This window comes from Cotesia typhae, unplaced genomic scaffold, assembly GCF_013202065.1.
Source record: "Cotesia typhae breed Kobodo isofemale line unplaced genomic scaffold, CoteBio_Ctyphae contig_26, whole genome shotgun sequence".
NCBI lineage: Eukaryota > Metazoa > Arthropoda > Insecta > Hymenoptera > Braconidae > Cotesia > Cotesia typhae.
Genome location: NW_027423732.1, coordinates 2,415,224 through 2,437,780, shown reverse-complemented (window position 1 = coordinate 2,437,780; position 22,557 = coordinate 2,415,224). Strand labels below are relative to the sequence as shown.

At 29.3% G+C, this 22,557-nt stretch overlaps 3 protein-coding genes and 1 long non-coding RNA gene across 7 annotated transcripts in view; 2 read left to right on the top strand and 2 right to left on the bottom strand.

Moving 5' to 3' along the window:
• Window positions 1–1,827: 1,827 nt before the first annotated feature.
• Window positions 1,828–9,257, bottom strand: LOC141525363 (uncharacterized). 3 transcript variants are annotated; one of them, XM_074239828.1, is made up of 6 exons: window positions 9,120–9,257; window positions 8,840–9,045; window positions 7,985–8,072; window positions 6,567–6,683; window positions 3,979–5,602; window positions 1,828–2,495 (listed from the first exon to the last, which is right to left on the bottom strand). In XM_074239828.1, exons 2-6 carry the CDS (start codon window positions 8,994–8,996, stop codon window positions 2,358–2,360), a joined length of 2,124 nt encoding a protein of 707 aa, XP_074095929.1. In that variant the 5' UTR covers window positions 8,997–9,045; window positions 9,120–9,257; the 3' UTR covers window positions 1,828–2,357. The 3 variants fall into 3 exon arrangements, with proteins under 3 accessions (XP_074095929.1, XP_074095930.1, XP_074095931.1); XM_074239829.1 differs by lacking the exons at window positions 6,567–6,683; window positions 9,120–9,257 and adding an exon at window positions 8,399–8,591 and having other exon boundaries at window positions 1,830–2,495; window positions 7,985–8,282; window positions 8,726–8,978; XM_074239830.1 differs by lacking the exons at window positions 8,840–9,045; window positions 9,120–9,257 and adding an exon at window positions 7,147–7,400 and having other exon boundaries at window positions 1,831–2,495; window positions 6,567–6,833; window positions 8,009–8,028.
• Window positions 9,258–9,350: 93 nt separating this feature from the next.
• Window positions 9,351–10,074, top strand: LOC141525379 (uncharacterized). Its single transcript, XM_074239852.1, has 2 exons — window positions 9,351–9,650; window positions 9,805–10,074. Exons 1-2 carry the CDS (start codon window positions 9,481–9,483, stop codon window positions 9,962–9,964), a joined length of 330 nt encoding a protein of 109 aa, XP_074095953.1. The 5' UTR covers window positions 9,351–9,480; the 3' UTR covers window positions 9,965–10,074.
• The window catches only part of LOC141525380 (uncharacterized), a 14,931-nt gene continuing 2,211 nt past the window's right edge, over window positions 9,838–22,557 (bottom strand). Inside the window, exons 2-4 of the long non-coding RNA XR_012478844.1 lie at window positions 13,384–13,528; window positions 10,076–10,411; window positions 9,838–9,978 (exon numbers count right to left, since the gene is read on the bottom strand). This is a non-coding gene — a long non-coding RNA (uncharacterized LOC141525380). The remainder of the gene's footprint in view (window positions 9,979–10,075; window positions 10,412–13,383; window positions 13,529–22,557) is intronic.
• Window positions 13,472–22,557, top strand: part of LOC141525358 (uncharacterized) — a 26,034-nt gene continuing 16,948 nt past the window's right edge. The window contains exon 1 of one of the 2 annotated variants that reach the window (XM_074239818.1): window positions 13,472–13,651. The gene's annotated coding sequence lies outside the window, so the exon portion shown is untranslated. Of the gene's footprint in view, window positions 13,676–22,557 lie in introns of both variants that reach the window. The other variant, XM_074239819.1, reaches the window with a different exon arrangement.

Sequence of the window (22,557 nt, the reverse complement as noted above, 5' to 3'; positions counted from 1 at the left end):
AACTCTTTGATTTCTTCTTGACTACTTAAAGTGATGTAGTCGTCGAAGGTTTCAAAATCGTTTAATTCATGTTCTATACAGACAAGATATAAGTCGGGAGTAAACAAATATGTTAGGTTAGGATGTTTCGTTGGAAAATCTTATTTACTATTTATGAAAAAGTTTTACTGTGAAAATTTATTATAATTAATAAAAATTAATATTTTGTTATGGAACATGAATTATGTATATTAATTAAAAATAATTTTTTTAACAATTTACCTGAAAAAATTGTTTGACTACAAAGATAATAATTGCCAATCCTCTAACAACTTTTTTATATGTGTTTTAGCACATTTAACTTCTATATTTTTATGTATTTTAATAAATTAAAAAAATCGATAAATATTTATTTATTTTTTGTTTGAATTATTATTTTTTTCCCCTCCGGGTGTAAAGCGTCAACTTTAGCCCCGCTGCGCTAAACAAAGTTTCCGCTTTACACCTTCGTCAGGGAAAAAAATAGTATACACTCCTCGGGAAGTAAATAAGAAAGCCTCAGATCACATGTTTGTTGACCTCGGCTTCGCCTCGGCCAACAATTACATGTGATCTGAGACATTTCTTACTTTACTTCCCTCGGTGTGTAATATACTATTATTGTAATACTTCAGGAGTGAGTACAAACTGCGCGAATTTGTGACAGCAAACGAACGCGACACTCGTGGTTATTTTAATAAACACATATTAGTATTTAATAAAATTTTATTAAATACTAATAAAATTTTATTAGTCTTTAAGAAAATTTTATTTATATGAAATATAATTTTATTAATATTAACTAAGTTTTTTTTTCAAGTCCAAATAAACTTTTTTATTACTCTTGAATAAAATTTTCTCTCAGTATAGCAGAAGGTTATATTGAACATTCTTTAGCGAACTGACGACAAATCTACCAACAAATAATTTATTCTCACCAAGAAATTTCATCTAGTTCCACTTCCAATTGTCAAGCTCCATCTGCTACTATCACCAACGAAACTCCATCTACCTCCACTGCCAATGAAACAAATCCAAAAACAAACTTGAATGATCATGGTATGTCCGTAGAAAATTTTTTACCTCCTGATTCTGATGATGAACTTTTTTTTTAAGTTAAATTGAATGTTTCTGATGGTGATAAAAATTTAAATCCATCGGCGACTATTGAAACTCATCATTCTGTTCCAAGATGTACAGAAATTACTAATACATCTGCCTAGAAATCAGTTCCAAAAGTGGATTCAACTCAAAAAAGAAAGTTGAATGAAATTCGCAAAATAGCTTGTGTAGAACGCTTGAAAAAACTTAAAAAATTGCAAGCTAACTTAAAACCATCTGTGATAAAAAAATTAAAAAATAATGAAAAGGACTCCATGACAGTAAATTCTTCATTTGTAAAAATCGAAAATTGTACTATTGGTCACTTGACGATTCATAAAAATCCATGTAACTGTACACAACAATAATTCGAATTAACAAATAAATTCCATAAAACTCTGAACTAAAATTCAACTTTGGTAATTAATTAATTGCAAATAAATTCTTAATAAATCTTTATCGACACAAAATTCACTACAAATTATTGGACTTAATATTCAAGCTGATAATTAACTAAAAAATAATTCTCATTGAAAATAACGAATTAATTTATCTAACAATTTTCTTGAACTTAAGTTCGATTCAATAAATTAACTACGTAGAATTATTTCAATCTCAATAAACAATTTTCAGAATTAAATTCTGAATATATCTCTCAAATTAATTTCCATAAATAATTCCCAATTGATTGAATCAGCAATTGAAATCTAACGCGTCGTAATTTAATGAATTAGATATAAATTATTTTATAATATAAAAAATATCAAGTAAAATAATTCCAATATAAAATTCCACTCTTATAATTTAGATGAAAAATATGAAAATATACACAATAAGACAAACTATTCGTAACATGATTGGTTAAAATTAAACTGAATTTAATATATATATTGTAATGTGATTGGATACTTTTACCATCTAATATAAACGACACAAAAATATATCACAAGCATAAAATATACTTTGTCGTATCAAATGCATACTACACAATGCTGCCAGAATGCGGGATATTTTTACTATTTTTATAGTAGTTTAAATTATTAATTTAATTCCACATCGTTACCAAATTTAATCGAATAATTATTGTAACTATACTAGAGTTTCGCAACGTTGAAAATTAATTTTCACAAATAAAAGTAATAAAAAAATCTTTAATTGCATCAAATATTTCAACTTTATTAAAAGATTGTAGTCATTATTATAATGAAAGATCTGACTGAAACGATTAATTTATACTATTATGGAAGATGGGATAAATATACGACTTCTAAGTTTGGATCATAATTGTGCTGTGGTTTGGGACAGTCTTGCGGGAAGAAAGATAGGTCATAGCATATTCTTACTTCTTGGATGTAGACGTTATCCGTTCTTTGTCTCTGAAAAAATTAATAAGAAAGATTGATTAGCAGTTTTCAATTGCAACTCTACCGTAAAATAATTTAAAATATCTGGCCTATAACCTTCGGTAAAGTCGTTGACACATTTCTGAGGTGAATCTACTATCAGAAACTTGCTAAAGATCCGTTCAAGACCCATTTATAAATCTACTGTAACCTTAGTAAATTTGATATTAGACAAGTTTTTTGACCAGAATACTTAAAAAATTTGAAAAATCCAAAAGTGCACGCCTCATAATCTTATTTTTCACCATAAGATTGATTAAAATGAAATGTTAAAAAAAAACTCTGCTATGGCTCTGTGTGTGTGTGTGTGTGTGTGTGTGTGTGTGTGTGTGTGTGTGTGTGTGTGTGTGTGTGTGTGTGTGTGTGTGTGTGTGTGTGTGTGTGTGTGTGTGCGTGTGTGTGAACCTCTTATAACTTCTGAACGGATTAGCCGATTTAATCGCAGTTGGTGTCATTCGAAAGGTTTTCGTCAAACTTAGATTTCCTGAGAGTTGGAACCGTACGGGCCAGTAGATTTCGAGAAATTGCAAAAAACGTAAAAAAAAAAAATTGTTTTTGTTTCATTTTTTTTAAATATCTCCGAATTAGCTGAACCGATCGACCTCAAAAACTAATCAGCTCTTAACCTTGAAAACTTGCATCGATCGCCACCTAGAGCGTCAGAATCAGTTGATGCGTTCGTGAGATATTCGTTTTCGAAAAAAATTGAAAAGAATATTTTTTTGTAATAACTTCGAAATTTTTGATCAGATCAATTTTTATTTGTTCTAAATTTTATAGAGCTTAAATAACTACTTCGATCGCCATAAACCGCGTGAAAATCGGTTGATTCATTCGAAAGTTGTAGCAGTTTGAAAATTAAAAAAATTGTGTTTCATCGAACTTTGATAAGACTTTTGAGCTCGAAGAGCTCAAAAACGTACTAAGGGCAATTTTGAGAATAGAATTAGTGGGAAGTTGCAGGGATAACCTTTAGGGTCAATCGTTTTCCTAATTCTTTGAATCATAATTGAGTGGTTATATTAATTAATAAAGTTTTTAGTGTGGTACTTTAGATAATAAAAAAAAATTATTCCTGTAGGATTATTTTTTCGAGCAATTTTCCGGTCAGATACCCGGAACCATAAACACAGGCACACGGACATCCAGAAACAATTATTTTTAATGTATTATTTTCTAATTGATTCAATTGATAACAATTGTTCAACAATTCCCGAGCAAGAATCTATTGACAGAATCTTACGCTAGAATTTTCGAAATCTAAATGCAGATACTTTGTCGATAATCTTGAGCCACACTTGCTCAAGACTTGACAAAAATGATTAATATAGAAGTTTTTTACTCTAAATATTTCACAGAAATAGCGTCAGCAACTTTTTCACCGAGTTATATTAAAGATGCTGTAAACATGCTTAAAAAATATGCTCTTTATCAAATGATATAGGAATATATTTACCTCATTAAAACTCAAAATAATTTCCGGTTTAGCTCTATGATGTCTATGAATAATATCATAAATGTCTTGCAACTTCATTTTATCACCAACATTGTAGCCTCCTTTGGCTAAAGTATCTTTAAGCTTTAACTCATGATGCAACTGCAAGGCCATTTTGAAGTAACCAGCAGTGTCACCAATCCTCTTTGCGCGTATGGCGCACTTACCGTGAGTGTTAAATTCGTGTGACCAAAATGATTCGTCAGGATTGTATTGATCATCGAAAACCGAAAACCAGTTTTCATGCAAGGGACCAGTTAACCTGTATCTTTTTAACTGATCCAGATCAAAACGAGCAGAGCGCTTGATACATCTTACAGGTGGCTTTTTGCGAGGGTCGTTAACTGCTGAGGGCCATAATCCATGAATGTACCAATCTGTCACTAAATTGTGATGGAATACTCGTCTTTGTCTCAGTTTTCGTCCTGCAAAAGCTTGCGTGATAGGCCAGTGAACGGCAAATGTAAAGTAATCAAAACAATCAGCAGCATCTGCATAGTCATTTTTACAAGTATCATCACTAGCTGCTATTGAGTGCACAGAATTCAACGAGTCCGAACGTTTAGGACTAATATTTTGAAGACTCTGAGTCCTTAGGGGAGGAAGAGCTGTTGGAAGAAAACTTCCTGCAGAAGACTTGGTAAGAGATGTTTTGCTTACAAAAGTTTCATCACTACTTTTAACACCGTTGCAAAATTCTGTGTAGCATCCAGGAACATTTTGCGCAAAATTACCTGCTACACTCAATCGTCGTTTCTTATCATCAGGCTTCAAACTTTCAGAATCTAAGATACCACTTGCAATCAAAGGTCTTTTCACGGTTAGAGAATGAGGCGGCACATCAGGGTACTTGCTCAAATCATGTTGCGTTTGGCGTGGTACAGATGCTCGAGCACGTTGCAGTTGACTTGTATATTTAGTTTGCGATGATGAACCAGCTCGCAAATTGTTGGTCCCAGGTTCATTGTATTTAAAGTCTAATGGCACTGATTTTGTCAATTTTAGATTATTTTTTCGATTATGTTCAGATATGCGTGCAGTTTCTTGAACCATATCGTTCATGCTGAATGAAAAATGATTGTTTTGCAGAGCATTATTGTTATTGTTGAGTGGTTGTTTATTACTATTACTTGAAGATCTTGGAATTAACGTTTGAAACGAGTTTGTTGATAAGGATTGTTGAGAGGTGGATGGCTGAGGTGAAGAAGATCTTGATGTTTGTGGGGATGACTGTTGTGATGAAGGATTTGAAGGAAGGTGAGGTGTTTTGGAAGATCGTGATAGCTTGAAAAAACGTGAGGAAGAGAGTGATTTCGATGATGATGGTAATGATGATGATGATGATTTCGATGATGATGATGATGATGATGATGATGATGATGATGATGATGATGATGATAATGATGATAATGATGATGATGATGATGACGATGATGATGATGATGATGACGATGATGAAGTCGATGTAGACCGTGAGCGTGATGAAAATATTGAAGGTCTAAGATTAGATAGAGCAGGAGGAGTACCTGGGGGAGTGTAACTTTCACTTGAACGAGAGCTTGTCTTAGCGCTTCCGCTATTGGTCCTATAAATTAAAAAAATATTTAATTCAAAATAACATAAATTTATTCAATAGGTCCGCAGTCTTTATGTTCATGCTTAAAACCGAATCTTAAATAGTAATTTGTCGACCAGTGACGAATTATTTATGAAAACGCATTAAAAACAATAAATTAGATTTCGCTTTTAGGCTCCATATATCGTAGAAATCGCACATACGTTAGATTAAATTACACCCGGACCGAGTTGGTGGTAGTCCATTGAAAAGTTACATTTGGGGTTGCATTTTTTAGAGGACGTATTTTTATTTTTTTGATGTGTAGGGGGGGTCAATGTAAAGCTAAAACCAAGTTTGTGGGGTCGCCACCCTTGTCCCACAGCCGCCATCTTGAAAATAGGGGTTGAAATGGCTTTTACGATATATTTACGATATATTTTTAGAAAAATGATAAAAAAAAAAGTTATTCCAAAAAATAGAAATTTTTTTGTCGAATTTTTGAATATTTTCGCTTATAAATTTTTTATTTATAGTTCTACGACAAAAAGTTACGAGACCAAAGTTGTAGAAAATTTAATTTGCAACAAAAAATGTTAACAAATTTTTTTTATCTAATAAATAGTTTAAAAGATATATCGTAAAAACCATTTCAACCCCTATTTTCAAGATGGTGGCCGTGGGACAAGGGTGACGACCCCACAAACTTGGTTTTAGCTTTACATTGACCCCCCCCCCCTACACATAAAAAAAATAAAATTGCGTCCTCTAAAAAATGCAAGGTTAGGCCTAAAAAATGTAACATTTCAATGGACTATGGTCGGAATCTGCCAAGCGCACAATGCAAAAACATTGCATTTTACACATCATTATGGATGACTTAGTCTATTTTTTACGTAAACAACTATTTTCAAATAAATATCAAGTTATTTTCAATAAAAAGTTATTCAAAATAAATACATATGTATTTATATGTATAAATACATATTCTTACATTTGTTTCTTCAAACTGTATGACCCATGAGTGCGTCCAGAGTTGGATAAATCAGGCAACAAAATTGCCAAAGCCACCAATAAAACAATAGAATGCCCCTTCATCTTATTGATTCGACTATCAAAAATTCATTTTCTGATCAACCTCTAATTAAGCGTACTTTTTTTAAGACAACCGTTTGTGTCTGATTAAACATCACTCGTTACTTATATGAGAAATTATCAAAAATACATTAGATATCTCTTTGTGTGTGTTCAATACTGATAACTGATACCCATGAAATATATACAAAATAAGTAAAAATAGCGCTCGATTAATCTGAAGTAATGATGTGGACTAATTAAAAAACTTTGTTATTTCAAGGTTAAATAGTTTTTTTGTTGTTAATTGGCATTTTATCTCATTAATGAGCACAATTACAACGAAACGAATTTTTATGGATTTGTTATTTTCAGTTTAATTGATTGCAATGACGTACATCACCATTATTTTATCATTAGATAGTATTATCGACATTATGAAAAAGTAATTGAGGTTTATTAATTAGTCTACTAAATCAAAAATAATATTTTTAACTTACCGCTAAGAAAATTGAAAATTTTCAAAAATCGGGAAGTCATTGGTTTCACCCCGTTCTGCAAAAATCGAGTTTTCAACAGATCTCGACGTTTTAAGATCCTAGGAAGCCATTTCGAGGGTTCCTGAGAGGGTGTCACCATGTCTGAATGTATGTGTGTGTGTGTAAGTATGTGACCCTCTTATAACTTTTGAACGGCTCGACCGATCGAAACGCGGTTGGTGGCATTCGATTCGGTTCCACCAAACTTAGATTTCCTGAAAATTTGAACCAATTCGGACAGGTAGATTCCAAGAAATCGTTGTCGATAAAATTAGGAAAAAGTGCATTTTTTTCATTTTTCTTAGATTTTCGGTTTGATCAGTTTGTGTTTGAAAATATATTGTAGAATTTAAAAAACTGAGTGAAATGCTGTTAACTGCGTGAAAATCGGTTCATTTATTCAGAAGTTATTGCAGTTTGAAAATTCAAAAAATACTGATTTATTAAACTTATATCAGATTTTCGAGCTCGAAGAGCTCAAAAACGTCATAAGTTCAATATTAAGCGCTTAGATATGGAATTAGCGGGAAGTTGCAGTGATGGCCTTTAGGGTCAACCGTTTCCCAGATTATTTTCATTATATACCAAGAATATTTGAATACAACATAAAATCCGTTAATTTACTTGTCGTTATTTGATTTTAAGAAATCGTCAATAACGTCCCGATTTTCGATTTAACATATTCTTTCATGAATAAATTGATTATTTAATTTACTTATAACTTGATTCAGTAAAAAAAATGGCGCTAAACCGTCATAAAATATTATTTTAGCTTTTAGAGTATAGAAAAACATCATACTGAGTTTCAATCTTGAAGAGGCACCTTTGTATTAATAAATAGATATAGTTTGAATCCGTTGGATATTGTGCTCCAAAAATGTAGTAACCTTTAAATAAACAATCGCATACTGTAATTGACAACATAAATTGATACTTGTTGATTTCGTCTACAACTAACAGCACCTGATTATGCTCTGTCATGTTCTTTTGAATGAGTACATATGGTTGTACGGTATCATGCTTACTATAAGCACGTAACGTGTTCTCTGTTGCACGCCACATAAGCAAAGCGTTGAAGTAGTGCTCTATTCTCGATACTTAAAAATAAAACGGTTTTCTCAAAACTAAAATTGATTTTTTTTATTTTTATCGCAGTTAAGTTTAAAAAAAAAGTTAGACAATTGTAAATGCACTAAAGAAATAAGAAACTTACATCATCATAAGCGAGAAAAGTTATTTTCAAATTTGCTTCAGGGGCATTGGCTCTTAATGCATCATTTAATCTCTGTTCATAATGATAATAAATTGTATTAGGATTAACCTCATGAGCAATTTGGGAACATACGATGTCTACTGTAGCGTTAAAGTTAGTTTCTGACCTGTCCGGCAAATAGGCCCAAGAAATACTAAAAGCCAGAAAAGAAAAAACAATTGCTTCAAAAATGAAAATAGATAGATCTATGAAAATAGATAGTTCTGTAAATAAACTTCATATTGCTAATAACATGGTTTCTGTTAATAAGCACAACTATCAACATACCTGTCGCATCTAATCCTGCAGGTAGAATGATATTAGTAGTTGCAATGAATATTGTAGAATAAGGGTCGAAGTGGTCAACTAACTCAGAATCGCCTATAACTACAGTTGTTTTACCTTCTTCAAAATTGGTTCGAAATTTAACTTGCATTGAGCCATGTGAATGATTCGTCAAATTTTCTAGTTCAATTCTGTTTTGGAGACACAATTTTGGTTGAGTCAACGAAAAAATCCTTGGCAAATTGTTCATAAAATTACGCTGCCATTGGCGCATATTTAATTGTTGGTTTCGTCAAGTCATTGTTCTAGGAGCTTGTGGGTACCTAAATAATGAAAAAAATAAAATAATTAATTAAATTTCAGTAATAAGTTCGAACAAAAAAAAAATTATACTTACATCTGTCTCAAACTTTCATAAATATCGTAATTGTTTCCAATTTAAGAAGTGCAAGCTCTGTGTAAGCATCTGGAGAAAGCCATTTCTTCTTCCAGGGAATGATTTGGAGCGTGGTTATGCTGCCTTGTTAAGCAAAGAATATTTCCCATTTTGATTCCTTGCCCAGTATAAAGTATTAGTCGGAGAGCTGATGACGAATTTTGAGAAGGTTCTTTAGGGATCGTGCCTCTAGAGTGTCACGCCAACTAGTGACTAAAACGCGAACCTTTTGAGCAATAATAATAATAATACTATCCTTCTGTAACATGTGATTTTCGATAGATTTGTTTTTTTATTGCGATAAATTTTTTAATAATTTACAATGTCTTCATCAATAAAGTCGTGTTGTATAAAAGGTTGTACAGAAAAATCTCGCAAAGAGCAAGGCATAAATTTGCCGGTGAAATTTTATACTTTTCCACAAAATACTAGTGTTTATCCGTGGAAGGAGAGTAAGCGTTTAAAATGGATAAATGCAGTGAAAAAATATGTGTAAGTAATTAACAATTATTACAAAAAATAAATACATCTTTTAAGTTAGTATAAAAAAAAATGTCTTCATATTTATTTTATTAAAGTTAGTAAGCAATCATGAGATAGATAATAATTAAATAAAAATATAACCTAAAATTTTTTTTTATTTCAGTAAAAATCCAAAAGACTGGAAGCCGAATAAAAGTACAAGAATTTGTAGTGTTCATTTTATTAACAATAATAAATCAGAGCACCCACTTCATCCATCGTATGTTCCTTCTATTTTTCCGGAAAAAAAAAATACTAAAAATTTAATTCAATCTGTTACATGACGATCATCATTGAGCTAAACATAAAAAATTAATGAACTTGTTAAGATGAATTTGATTAAATATTTAATTACATCAAGAATGAGTAAAAATAATAAACAAATTAATACATACTGTTAGTTTGACATTATAAACTTTAGATACAGTTGTCTCTGCAACAACATTGGCGGTTATGATAACCGGATTATTTAAAATTCTTTTTTCTATCACATTCAGTACATGTCTTGACTCGAAAAGTTTTTTGCCTTTCGAATCGTTCTGACCGCGAATATTTTCATCATTTTTTATTGGCCGAAAACCATACTTTATTATTTTTTCCATTTTTTATAATTTTTTTTCATTTATTATAAACAAATTTTTGCCCATTTTGTACACACTTTTTACACTAGAGCGCGCGAGCGTCAGCTGAAGTGCTGCCTCTACAGTTAGTGCACGATCCCTTTAGGCAAGCTGAAATTGCGAAAAATTTTAATTTCGTCAATTGGCGAATTCAGTCCTGGAAGTTTTTTTTAGCAAGGTAGCGATTATTTCGCTACTGCGCACCATATAACATTTGCAAAAAAAAAGTTCAAAAAATATATTTTAGGCAACTTGAATTTTTTTTTATCTTTTAATTTATTATTTCTAGAATTAAAAAAAAATTATATAGATAAGACGTAACTTACAGATCGACCGTAAATTGGTGTCATTTTCACTACTTTCAACGGCAATAAATGTAGTTACCTGAATTATTGTTAATGTTAATGTTTAAATTCTTAAGAGTTAGTTTCTTAACTGCGGGTTAGGAAGAAATGAATGTTGTTGATGGTAAAAAAAATAATAGAATATCCTCCCAGTTAACACAAATGAAACGAAGTTCACGTAAATCTGCTGCCGGAATTTAACGTAAAGTTTACGCTAACAGTAAGGCAACAGTAGTTGTACTTATAACTGTTGACCTGAAGTTAACCTTAACTTTCTGCAACTTTGCGTTAACTTTGAGCGAATCTTCCAGAAAATTTTGGCAGTAGATTTACGTTATTTTAATGCGTAAGTTAAAGTCGAGTTCTAGGAAACTGTTGCAAATGCAAAAGTTGACACAAAGTTAACGTGAAGTTGACGCAAACCATTGAACATCAACTAAGTTAATTGTCAACTTGTGCTGACTGGGCTGATAGCCACACTTTAAATCACGAAACTTAGTAACGATCTTAGTAACGAAGTTGTTTCAAAGTTTACTTAAAATCTTTCACTGTAGGAATCTGTATTAAGTCTGTACTAAAGTTTCTTAAGAAATTCAAATAAGCCCTGATGGCTATCATGGTTAGTCGCAAATTGCCACCAAGTTGGCAGCAAGTCTTGAAAATGCACTCGGTTCGTGTCAACTTGTTCACCAAGTTGTCAGCAAAAACTGATTTTAAAACTTCTTAACATCAAGTTGACGACAAGTTTCTCAAGAAATTAGGCGAAAAACTCGGCAGTAGATTAGTCTTCTTTTTCTTAGAAACTTATAGCCAACTTGATGCCAACAATTACAAATTTAGAACTTGATCGCAAGTTGTCGCTAAGTTGGTGGCAACTATCTGACACCAACTTTGTTGGTCTGAAACTCTGGCTATCTGGAAATCTACATCGATATCTGAACTCAAGTTATTGACAAGAATTTATTTGTAGAAGGCTGGCTAAAAGTTGTAATGACATTGCTGTAAAAAATGATGCCAAACTTGACTGTAAATTATTTTGAAAAATTTTTCAGCTGAAGTTGTATATTTTAGCCTCCAAGTTATATCGAAAGTATTTACAAATATAAAAAGTTCATCATCATCAACAAAAAGCGACAACAATGAAAACATTGCATCAATTTATTAATAAAGGATTGCCTGCCACATGAAAATCATGTTATTGCCGTATGAAAATCATGTTGACAAGTCATTTATACTTTAGTTATAGGCCCCAAAAACTATTTCTTCGGTAAATATTGTTGTTTAAATAATAAGTTTAGTTGGTTAAAGTAAATGATAAAGTTTATTAGTAATTATATACAGTTGCACGCGCTTCTACAATACATAAGTTTATACATAGTTTCACACAACGTCTAGTTGTCAAGAGTACTTGGTAATGAATGAATTGTGAGTCATGCTTGCACATACATTATTTTGGGACTCGTTTGGTTATACGCATGCGTATCTTAGATCACCGCAAGGTTTATGTGTGTGTCTTCTCAACGACAATATTGGAGTATTTCCAACAAATATAAATCGGTAGAGGCTATTGAATTCTCGGTAAAGGTTACCGATTTTTCGGTAAAGATTACCGATTTTACGGTAGAGGCAATCGATTAAGATCGGTAGAGGTTACCGATTGTAAATCGGTAGCTGCTGCCGAAAAAAAATCGGTATCCTCTACCGATTTTAATAGGTTGCCTCTACCGAAAAAAAAAAATCAGTAAGCTCTACCGATTATTTTTTTCAGTGTAGTTGTAAGAAATTTATTCTGAAAAAACTCGGATGCTATATAAAAAACAAAATGGCCGACTTTCACGAAATGTCCACAATTGGTATTCAAAACAGGTCCCTATGTTATCGATAGGCTTCGCGAAAACCCTCGAACATATTTAGCCTCCGACGGTAACCGGTCCTGAAAGCCCCCTCCCTACATCGATCAATATCTACTAATACCTAGCTGAAAAAATCATTAATTTTTATAGAAAATTTGATAATATAGACAAATGCGTCTAGAAATACTCATAGATATTATATGATTTTGAATATCTACTTGTCATTTTTTCCATTCTAAGAAAAGAAAAATTTGAAATAAATCAGCAATGATGTAATGCGAAATGAAATTGTTGACAATTTTTACCATATTGATTACATGAAATTTTGAGAAGTGTAATTGTTTTTAATGAAGACGAAGTCTTTAATTAATTAATTGTTTAATTAATTAATTAAAATTTACTTAAATCAAGGAAAATTCCTTAGTTTAAGAACTTTTTACTCACTTCAAGAAAATGAAGTTTTTCGAAATTATTCACTTGATTCAAGTCAATTTCTTTATCTGTGTATTTCTTAAAAAACAACCTCAAATATCTGAACGAAAAATTAAAAAACATTCAAACTGCTTTACTGATTATAATTTTATAATAATTTAAAGATTTCTAAGATAAAAATAGAAAATTCTAAAAACATCCGATATTTTCGCAGTCTTGTCTCTTAAAAAACGAACTCTAAAATGTGCTATATACAGGTGCGCTGCATAAGTGAAAGCAATGAGAGTTGTGATCGGTAATCAGATATAGGAATTGAACAAACTTAGGATTACTTTTATTTATTTGCGTCTCACTTAGATTAGTGTTACTTGTTTATACACATACATAAGTAACACTTAGCTGTTAGTTGTTAGTTGACGGTTAGAGAATATCAAGAAGCTAATACCTTACTCACCTCCTTACAGTTCTGGAGCTGGAGGCTCTCTTTCTTAAAGAGGGAGAACTCTCTTCACCATTTTCTCTCTCTTCTCGACTCTTTAGATACTTTTATAGCTTCACATTATTTTACAGTCACTCCAGTCATCGACAACACAACTAACCTGGAATGTAACAGTGTTCTGTGATTATTTATTATTATTTTTTCGTTTTATTTTGTTTCAAGTGTTTCTTTTTTTAATTCTTCTTCTGAATTATTTGAAAAAAATTTTTAATTTTTTTCAACTGTAAGTAGTCTAAAAATTTTTTCGGTATGTTAATTATTTTATACCTAAAGTTGTGAAAATTATTTGAAAAATTTTTAAAATTAATTTTTTTGTTATCTAAGAGAAAAATAACGTGAACATCTTTATATTAAAAGAAATTTTAAATAAAATTAAATCGAGTCCTCGTCTAACTTGAGAAAGTCGTTGAGATAACTTTGTAGGTCGTGATCCAGAAAAAAATAAAAAGGAAGACTTTTATGCTAATAAATTTTCTTTTTTATTATTTTTTATGAATTATCATTCTTGAAAATTGGGTTTTTGAAATAAAATATTTTTTCAAATTCATTATATTTTTTGAATATAACTATGATAGTTATCAGAATTATCCGGAAATTCAAGTGATTGACAAGACTAATTTTAGTGAGTGAAATGTTTTTTTTTAATGTTAAAAAATATTTTGAAACAATCAATATTTGAAAATGTTTCGATGACAATATATCTTGGACAAATGGGCTGATTTTGAACTGCATTCCGGTATCAAAATAAGCATTTTGAACTTAAAGATTAAACAAATTTTGAAAATAATTAGTTCCGTATTTTAGAAGTTTGCGGTGTTTGACGGTATTCTATTATAGACTAATCACAGAAGATTTTAAATCATAATCAAAGCATCACTTTTATTCACTTATCAAGTATCGGAATTTAATAAATAAAAATAATGTTCTAAGGGTATCTTAAAAAAAAAAGAAAAATCACCTTAGAAAAATCTTTTTTTTTTGCAAATTTCTCGAAAACTACGAACGTAACCAAAAGTTCTTTGAACAAAATCGATAGATATTAAAAGCCTCTATAAAAATAACTCTCATCATCTTCCTTGGATCCGTCATAGAAAATGAGATATTTGTTTATGAAAATTATTAAATAGGCGACCAATAGACAAAAAAAAAACAAGCTTTTGGAAAAAAAAAAGTAATAAATCATTTTAAAGAATTCTGAAAATCGATCGGTAAATAAATCTAAAAATGAGTTTGAAAAAATCGATTTTTGAAATAGTTTTTGAAAAAATATCTTCAATATATGGACCGATTTTCATTCGATTTGACGTGTTTCAAATAATTTTTCTGTACTTAATTTCTGATAAATTTTTGAGACAATCTTTTCTGCAGTTTTTGAATTATTTCAAAAAAATGCTTTTTTGAACAGTGTATTTTTGAGCTTAAAGATGACCTAACCAATTGAGTCAAAATTTACATAAACTATGAAAAAAATCAATTAAAAAATTGTTTAAGTAAAATTCAAAATGATTAAAAATTAAAAAAGTCCCGAGTGAAGATGAAATTTTTATTTTTTACGAAAAAATAATAAATTTCGTTCGACCACCGCTGCACCACCACCGCATCAATTCGAAATCATACCTACAATTTAAAAAAAAATGGCATCATAATTAATTTATTACGCAATAATTAATTAAGAAAAAATCTGACTAGAAATCTTAATATGAGACTTATTGTTCAACCTCCTTCTATTCAAACGCCTAATATTCAAATAAAAAATAGTATATTACATACCTAGGCCAGTAAAATAAGAAAAGTCTCAGATCACATGTAATTGTTGGCCGAGGCGAAGCCGAGGTTGACAAACATGTGGTCTGAGGCTTTACTTTTTACTGGCCAAGGTGTGTATACTATTTTTCTGCTCGACGTAGCCGGAATGTGGCAACTTCGTTTAGCGCAGCGGCCAGAAAGTTGCCACACGGAGGGCAAAAAAAAATTTTTTAATTAGGGCGAAGTACCGCGAAATTATTGACTTTTTTAGTCGTATTGTTGATGTAGATTTTTAATTTCATTCTCGGGTTGAACAGAACTGGCACGCCTATCGAAATACCCTGAAAAAAATTTTAAAATCAAATTGCGATGGGATTCGAACCTGGGTCGTCAGCATGAAAGTCGAACGTTACCAACTGCGTTGCAAGCCGTAAGTTTTCTAACAAAATTTAGCTTAGCTATTTGAATGATCAACAAATATTTTATTCCAATATATACCACTAAACGGCGTAACTGCAGCGGTGGTGCGACCGTCGAATGAAATTTATTATTTTTTCGTAAAAAATCATAATTTCATTTTTACTCGGGTCGTCACAGGTAGGGAGCTTAAAAAGCCGTGCAGTGGTGTTGCGTCGGAATTCTGTTTTTACTCGGGTTATTTAAAAGATAATAGATATTAATAACTTATTAAAATAAAAAGTTTTATTTGAAATTAAAAGTGTCATTAAAAGATTGCACATAAAAATTTTTTTTAACCTTTTATGGTCATGTTCTCACGATAATAAACATAAATAATGTGAATAAACTTTTGTATTTGTTTTGTTCTTATTTAAATATTAACTACGACTGAGGGGAAAATGTCACTTTCCAGAGAGTTATTTCACAAATTTGTCGGACCTACGGTGTCTAATAATAAAAAATGAATAATAAATTATTTTTTCCTATTGTGAAATAAATATAATAGTAATTCCGCTGTTATGACTATAATTATGATAAATAATAAGAAAAATAAATGAAATTTTAGTGTGTGTGGATACGTCTAATGTATGAGTGGAAAGCTGTGCGAATGTACATTGTATGTACTGTTATTATTATAGAGTTTAATACGATAATATTTTACCTCTATGGGAAAGATCACGCGTGCCTGACTGCAACTGTAGTATATATGCTCACGTTCACACACTCACACACGAAGAAGTTTATTTTGTGTAAATGAGTAGGTGAATATGAACTAGCTTCCTTAAAAATTAAAGAAAAATACATGATGTGCTCATGATTTTAAATTACGTGGGTGCGTTGCAATGAAAGATTGTGAGATGATAATCTTTTATTATTTAAGAATTACTTTTTTTTTTTTTTTTTAAATTGTTCTACTGATGATTTATATAAGTTCTGTTGTCAGTAAAATCCAAATTTTTGTCTGTGGATACTCAAACATGTTTTTTTCAGCTGAGCAAAATGTTTAATAATATCTCAATTTGCAAAAGTAACCATAAAATATCAATTTTAACGTGCTAATGTACTCACATTTTATCATTCCTAACTTAATTCTCTGTGAAATGAAGCAATTACTTTATTTATTGATTACTGCATTAAAATCACAAGGGCTTGGTTGAGCTATCAATCATCGATCATTAGTCAAAAATAGTTAAGGTAAAAGACCTAGTTATTGACACTGACGTAGTTGTTTGACACTTGCAATTTTATTATAATTAAAAAATAAAATGTTCTTGAAAAATCAATTTTCTTGAAATTTATAATTCAAAAATTATATTTATTAATTTAATAAAGTTGATTTTTTTTTATTTAATTAAAATAAAACTGCAAGTATCAATAACTAGGCTAGTTTTTAAATAATACTAAAGTATATTAACCTTTTTAGTCATGACATGGTATTAAAATAGAATAAGACATAAATTATAAATAAAAAATATTTGCTCTTGTTTCCGATTCTTTCAGGCACAATTATACAATTATAAATTCTTTCGATCTCATAATCATTTGTAATTTCTCTATCCGAAATGATCTTGGATAACAAACAACTAGGTATATAATCAAAAAAAATGTATTTTGTTTTAAAATTAAACTTAGAGAAAACGATTAAAAAAAATTTTTTTCCATTAAAATACTTTCTGATGCTTCGCACATGACTTACATTGAAATCGATAATATTATTTTATGAAAAGAATGCAATAGTTTTAATGTCATATTACGCAAATAATTTTAACAAGACACAATTAACGCACAGTAAAATCTCTCTGTCAGGAAGTATAATAACTAATAACATTATAAAAACAATAAAATTTATTATATGATTATTATTTTTGTGTGTAATTTAATTTAATTATTGGATTTTTATAATATTTTTTAGTCTTGTTAAATTAACGGCTTACAAGTTCTTACATTGGTTAGTGTTATTTCCTCACCGGTTGATTTTATATTACTATTACCCAGCAGTTGGTGCACAGAGCTCTCGAGACATTTTATAAATTAAATTCACGTACTTTGAGAGGTAAAAAAAAACTCGTTTGCTCATATATTGAGCGTGCAAATACTTACATACTCACATTGCATACCATTTTTTTTTTGTGTTTTAAATTACTTTCATCGTCTTTTACTTACGACTTACATCGTCTTCCTGTTCTATAAGTCTAAGCTCGATTTGTTTTTTATAAATTAACTCACTCAATACGCTGACTTTCGATTTAATTATTATTAGCTAATTTTATTTCTTTATTAAAATGTTGTACTTTTTCCGACAAAAAAGAAAACAATTTCAATATAATTTTGAGGTATTAAATAACATGGATTTATATATTAATTGGTATTGTTACAATTCAAAACAATGAATAAGTGAAAGTGGATAAATAACGTTTCATCATACGAAAAATATATACATAAAAGATTATTTTAGAATTATAATCAATTACTTAATCTTATAAATATATAATTTTTGTAAATAAAAAATGGAATTACACAAATTAGTTACTTTTTTTAATATTATTAAATATTGATTTTTTTGTTTAATTTTCAAAAATAATAATTTTCTTTATCGTCGCGATAATGTAATTCCATTGATGACAACTATTAAAAAAAATTAAATTATAATCTCTCTTAGAGAAACAAATATACTATATTATTTAAAATATATATGAAATGTTATGACTTTTTAAATTTTATTAAAGCAAGATCAAGATATATATGATTCCGATTCACGTGGAATAGTACAAAAGCTGGTTTAGCTTCCGTTTCGCCGGTAATGTGGAACCTTATTTAATGTGATCTTGATGAAATGTGAGTGTCAATTCAAACAAGTAGTACATCTCTATTAAGTAGGCCATGATCTCTAAAATTTGTATTTTTTAATTTTTTTTATATTTAGAATTAAACTTGTTGAATTTTTTTTAACACTTTATTAATTAGTCTGTAGGACTAGAAGTCTGAAGGACTAGAAAGTTCATATTTTTTAATGATTAGTTTGTCAAATTTAATTATTCATTTCAACTGATAGCCTATCACTTGCATACAATTATTGACAGTTTGTTTGTTTATTAGTAGATTTCATAAAAATCTAACTATTGCAACTTTTAAAAAATTTAGCCATTTTCTGACTCAGTTTGTCGAGCTAAGTCAGAAAATGTAGTTCGTTCAAAAGTTTATATATTTATACGATATAACGCGGCTTGTCAGCACGATAGCGTTTTCAATTTATAACCGATTCTTCTCAAACTCAACACGCTTTATCTATCGATTAAGACCAAGGTTAAGTTCGAAGATGAGCTTAATCAAGCGAGTAGTTTGGAAATTACAGGATTTTGAAATTTTGAAAATTCCAAAAATTGATATTTTTACCACTTCAACTTGGTGTAATTACTTAACTAAACAAGATATTCAAATTTGGTAAATTGCATCGTAAAGTTCTTTTATTAAGCTTCAATTTTCACTACTCAGAAGTGGTAATACCTCAATATTACTACTTTTAGAGTTTGTTTAATGAATCAGTTTTACTGTTGCAGCCGTTTTCGAATTATTGGCTGTATCATAGCATAAACATGATTTAGATTCAATAATCCCGATATTGATCTGTCTTTTGTCTAATGGGTTCGGGTAAGTCATCAGTAAATATGTCACAAATTATTTCTAAATATTGTTTTTTTCAACTAAAATTTTATCCGGTTTCAAAATTCTGAGTAACTTGGAAGTTGTTGTTTCTAAGCGGTTATTCAAAATTTGGACATTGATAATTCAAATCTCGTAATATTCAAAATCGTTTGACAAATATTTGAAAAACTATTTCTTTACAAGATAATTTTTGAACAAAATAAGTTCTGAATAGTTTTAAATTTATTATTGAATTTTGTTTTTCATCAATGAATTAATTTATACATTATAAGTATATATGGTCTTTTTTTAATAATTTACATACATTTTTTAAAAACTTTGAAATATTTTTAAATGTTTTTAAAGACTAGTATTTTTTTGTTGCCTAACTCTTGTTTCCGTTAATTTAGTTGTATGGAGAATAAAATTATTTAATAAAAAAACCCCAGCTTCACTCGTTCATTTCTGGTTAAATCAACTAATTCCATTAGTGACATAACACTTTACCAATTATTGTCACTCATAATAAAAAAAGGTCATTATTTTGCTCAACTAAATACAACACAATCTTTATAAAAAAATTTTAGTTTGATGCTGTCTACTTTGCTGTTTATAAGATGCAGCTTAAATTTTATGTTCCAATTATTGACACTCATTATAATAAAATTAAGAATCATTAAACTGATTTTAAATATTTTACATTTTTGATTTTTCATACTTAATTTATTTATAGTAAAAAAGTTCGAATGAATAAAAAAAATAATTAAAAATCAGTTTTTCAAAAATTTTTTCTTATAACTAAAATAGTTGAAAAATTTTTCATTCATGAACATTTGATATTTTTCACAATTATTTATTTTTAGAACTTTTGAAAATATAAAAATTGGGTACAGAAAAATGATTTTTTAACATTGTATGTTGTAAGAAAAAATTTCTCTTAAAAGAAATGAACATTGCTGAGACAATAAATCATTTCTTAGCTGTAGAGATCAAAATTTTTCTCAACGTAACTTTCTGATTAAAAAAAAATTTTCTAGATTTGATAAAAATCATTTTCATAGAAACAACTTGCGAATTTTTGTCACAAAAAAAAATTTTTTTTTTCAAACTTAGAAAAGTTTTTTCAATAAAATTTTCAATAAATTGACTTTTTGTGACAATAATCTTCATTTTTTTTAAAAGAAATTTTTTCTCTGTGTAACGAAATAAATCTTAATATAAAATAATGATTTTTTTTGCTCCAACTATTGATTTCAACGAGTAAATTCTTACAAACAAATCCTTTACATAAATTAACTGTAATTATGGTAATTTACCGAATTCCGTTAGAAATATTAACCGTATTTATTGTAAAACGTAAAACTAGTAAATGAATTTATTATGGACGATATCTTGCGAATAGGGGAAGAATGTTCCGCAAGAGTAAGAAGTGATAATAATATAAGCGTATGGCATTAAATAGACAAGTATATCAAACACGTGAGTCCTTGATCCAAGTCACTTGATCTCCGTCAATGATTATATATTTTAAGTAAAAAAAAAAATAATAAATAAAGCATAGTCGGTTAGCACGTGTTACATTCTGCTAGTACTGAGTCTGGTTTTACGGAATAAGAAGGGGCCTTATAGTATGAGGCCAGTAACCGTTGGCACGTGACAATTTGTTAGAAAGTAAAAACTCGCTCGCCCGATCAATACACGTAATTATAATTATAATGATAACAACCCAAGTAATATAATGCTAACAATAATTATAATGTAATAATAAATTTAGCAATAATTTACGGAGCAGTGTCAGGCCTAAACTTTTAAAATGTCTCTAGAATTAAACTGCACACGAAAATACCAGAGCTCTACTGTGTAAATCGATGATATTTCTCAACGTATTTTTTTATTCATTTTTTTTTTTTTTTTTTTTTTTAATTAACGGTATCGTTAAATTTAAAATAGAGCAACTGAGTATGTAATTGCGTTACGCATGATTTAATACACGTGATTTTCTTTCCTTCTTTCTTCTCAAGGACTTTTGTGTTATGTCTTATAGATACAATATGTGCATTGTAATAAATATTGTGGTTATAGACTTGAATTGATTTGAGTCATTTCACGACTAAGGCTTTTTATTATTATAATTATTTTTTATTGACCATTGGCCTTTAATATATTTATTACTATTTTTTTTAATTCCGATGACTTTTCGATGGGAATTAAGTCAGATATTTATTTTCATTATTTATGCACTGGAAGTTATTTTTAATTTTATTAATGGAGGACTTTTGAATGTTCTTGGCAACAAAGCGCTAAATTTTGCATTTTAGAATTCAAAAGAATCGATTAAAATTTTTTTTTTCCAACGAAAGTATATTAGTTTATCTGTTTTTAAGAGCCTTGTCCAAAAATCAGCATGATAAAAAATTGTTTGGATTTTCTAAACTTTTCAAGTATATTTATAATATTTTTGAAATTTTTACAAATCTTAAGAGGTAATTTTAGTTCCGGCGTTCAAAAAAAAGTAAATATTTTTCAAAAATTTTATTTTCTTCTACTCAAACATCCACATGAGCATTGTAAAATATTATGACAGTGGTCCGATCACTTAGAAATTTTGACACAATGATGTTCTTTTAAAAGATGGGAAAAAAAAACTTTTTTTTTTTAAGTTACAAATTCAAAATAATCCCTTAAAAAATTAAAAAAATTTTTTTCCAAACTTATTTTTGAAAAAGGCTTTCAAAGTAATTAAAAAATGACATTATATTAAATTTGTCATAAAAAAAAAGTTTTCTTGAAATGAGGCTTCTATTACTGATAAAAAAAAAATTGATGAGTTAATTTAATTTACTTTTATGAATTTTAATAAAGAAGAAAAAACTGCAAACCAATTATGATTAAATGAGTTTCAAATTTATTAAAGAAATCGATCTTTGACCTTATGTCTAAATAAAAATAGCAAGGATGCATCTTCACTACCGACTAAAGACCAAAAAGAAAAAAAAAGAAGAAAAACGTCGAAGGACAACACGAAGATGAAGATACGCAGAGAAAATAAAAATTAAACAAATCCGAGGAATGTCGTGTAGGATGCGGGCTCAGTTTCGCCTCTCACGAAAAATATAAAATAATAACAACAATAATAAATTAACAACCTTTGAGAGTAGAAACCGAGATCCGGGTTTATTTTTGTATAACTAAACCGGTTTACTAGATTTTTTATAAATTATCACCTGAATCATTAGAAAAAAAAAAATTCTCAAAATTAAGAGCCCATTTAAATTAGTTTTT

Bases quoted from the DNA above. Each gene is read 5' to 3' on its own strand.
- LOC141525363 (XM_074239828.1), bottom strand. From the start codon at position 8,996: ATGCGCCAATGGCAGCGTAATTTTATGAACAATTTGCCAAGGATTTTT. The intron at 8,073-8,839 runs GTAAAACAACTG...GTTTATTTAAAG, and splicing joins TCGAACCAATTTTGAAGAAG to GTTACTACATTTTTGGAGCA. The intron at 5,603-6,566 runs GTAAGAATATGT...TTTAATTTATAG, and splicing joins TACAGTTTGAAGAAACAAAT to GACCAATAGCGGAAGCGCTA.
- LOC141525379 (XM_074239852.1), top strand. From the start codon at position 9,481: ATGTCTTCATCAATAAAGTCGTGTTGTATAAAAGGTTGTACAGAAAAA. The intron at 9,651-9,804 runs GTAAGTAATTAA...TTTTTATTTCAG, and splicing joins AATGCAGTGAAAAAATATGT to TAAAAATCCAAAAGACTGGA.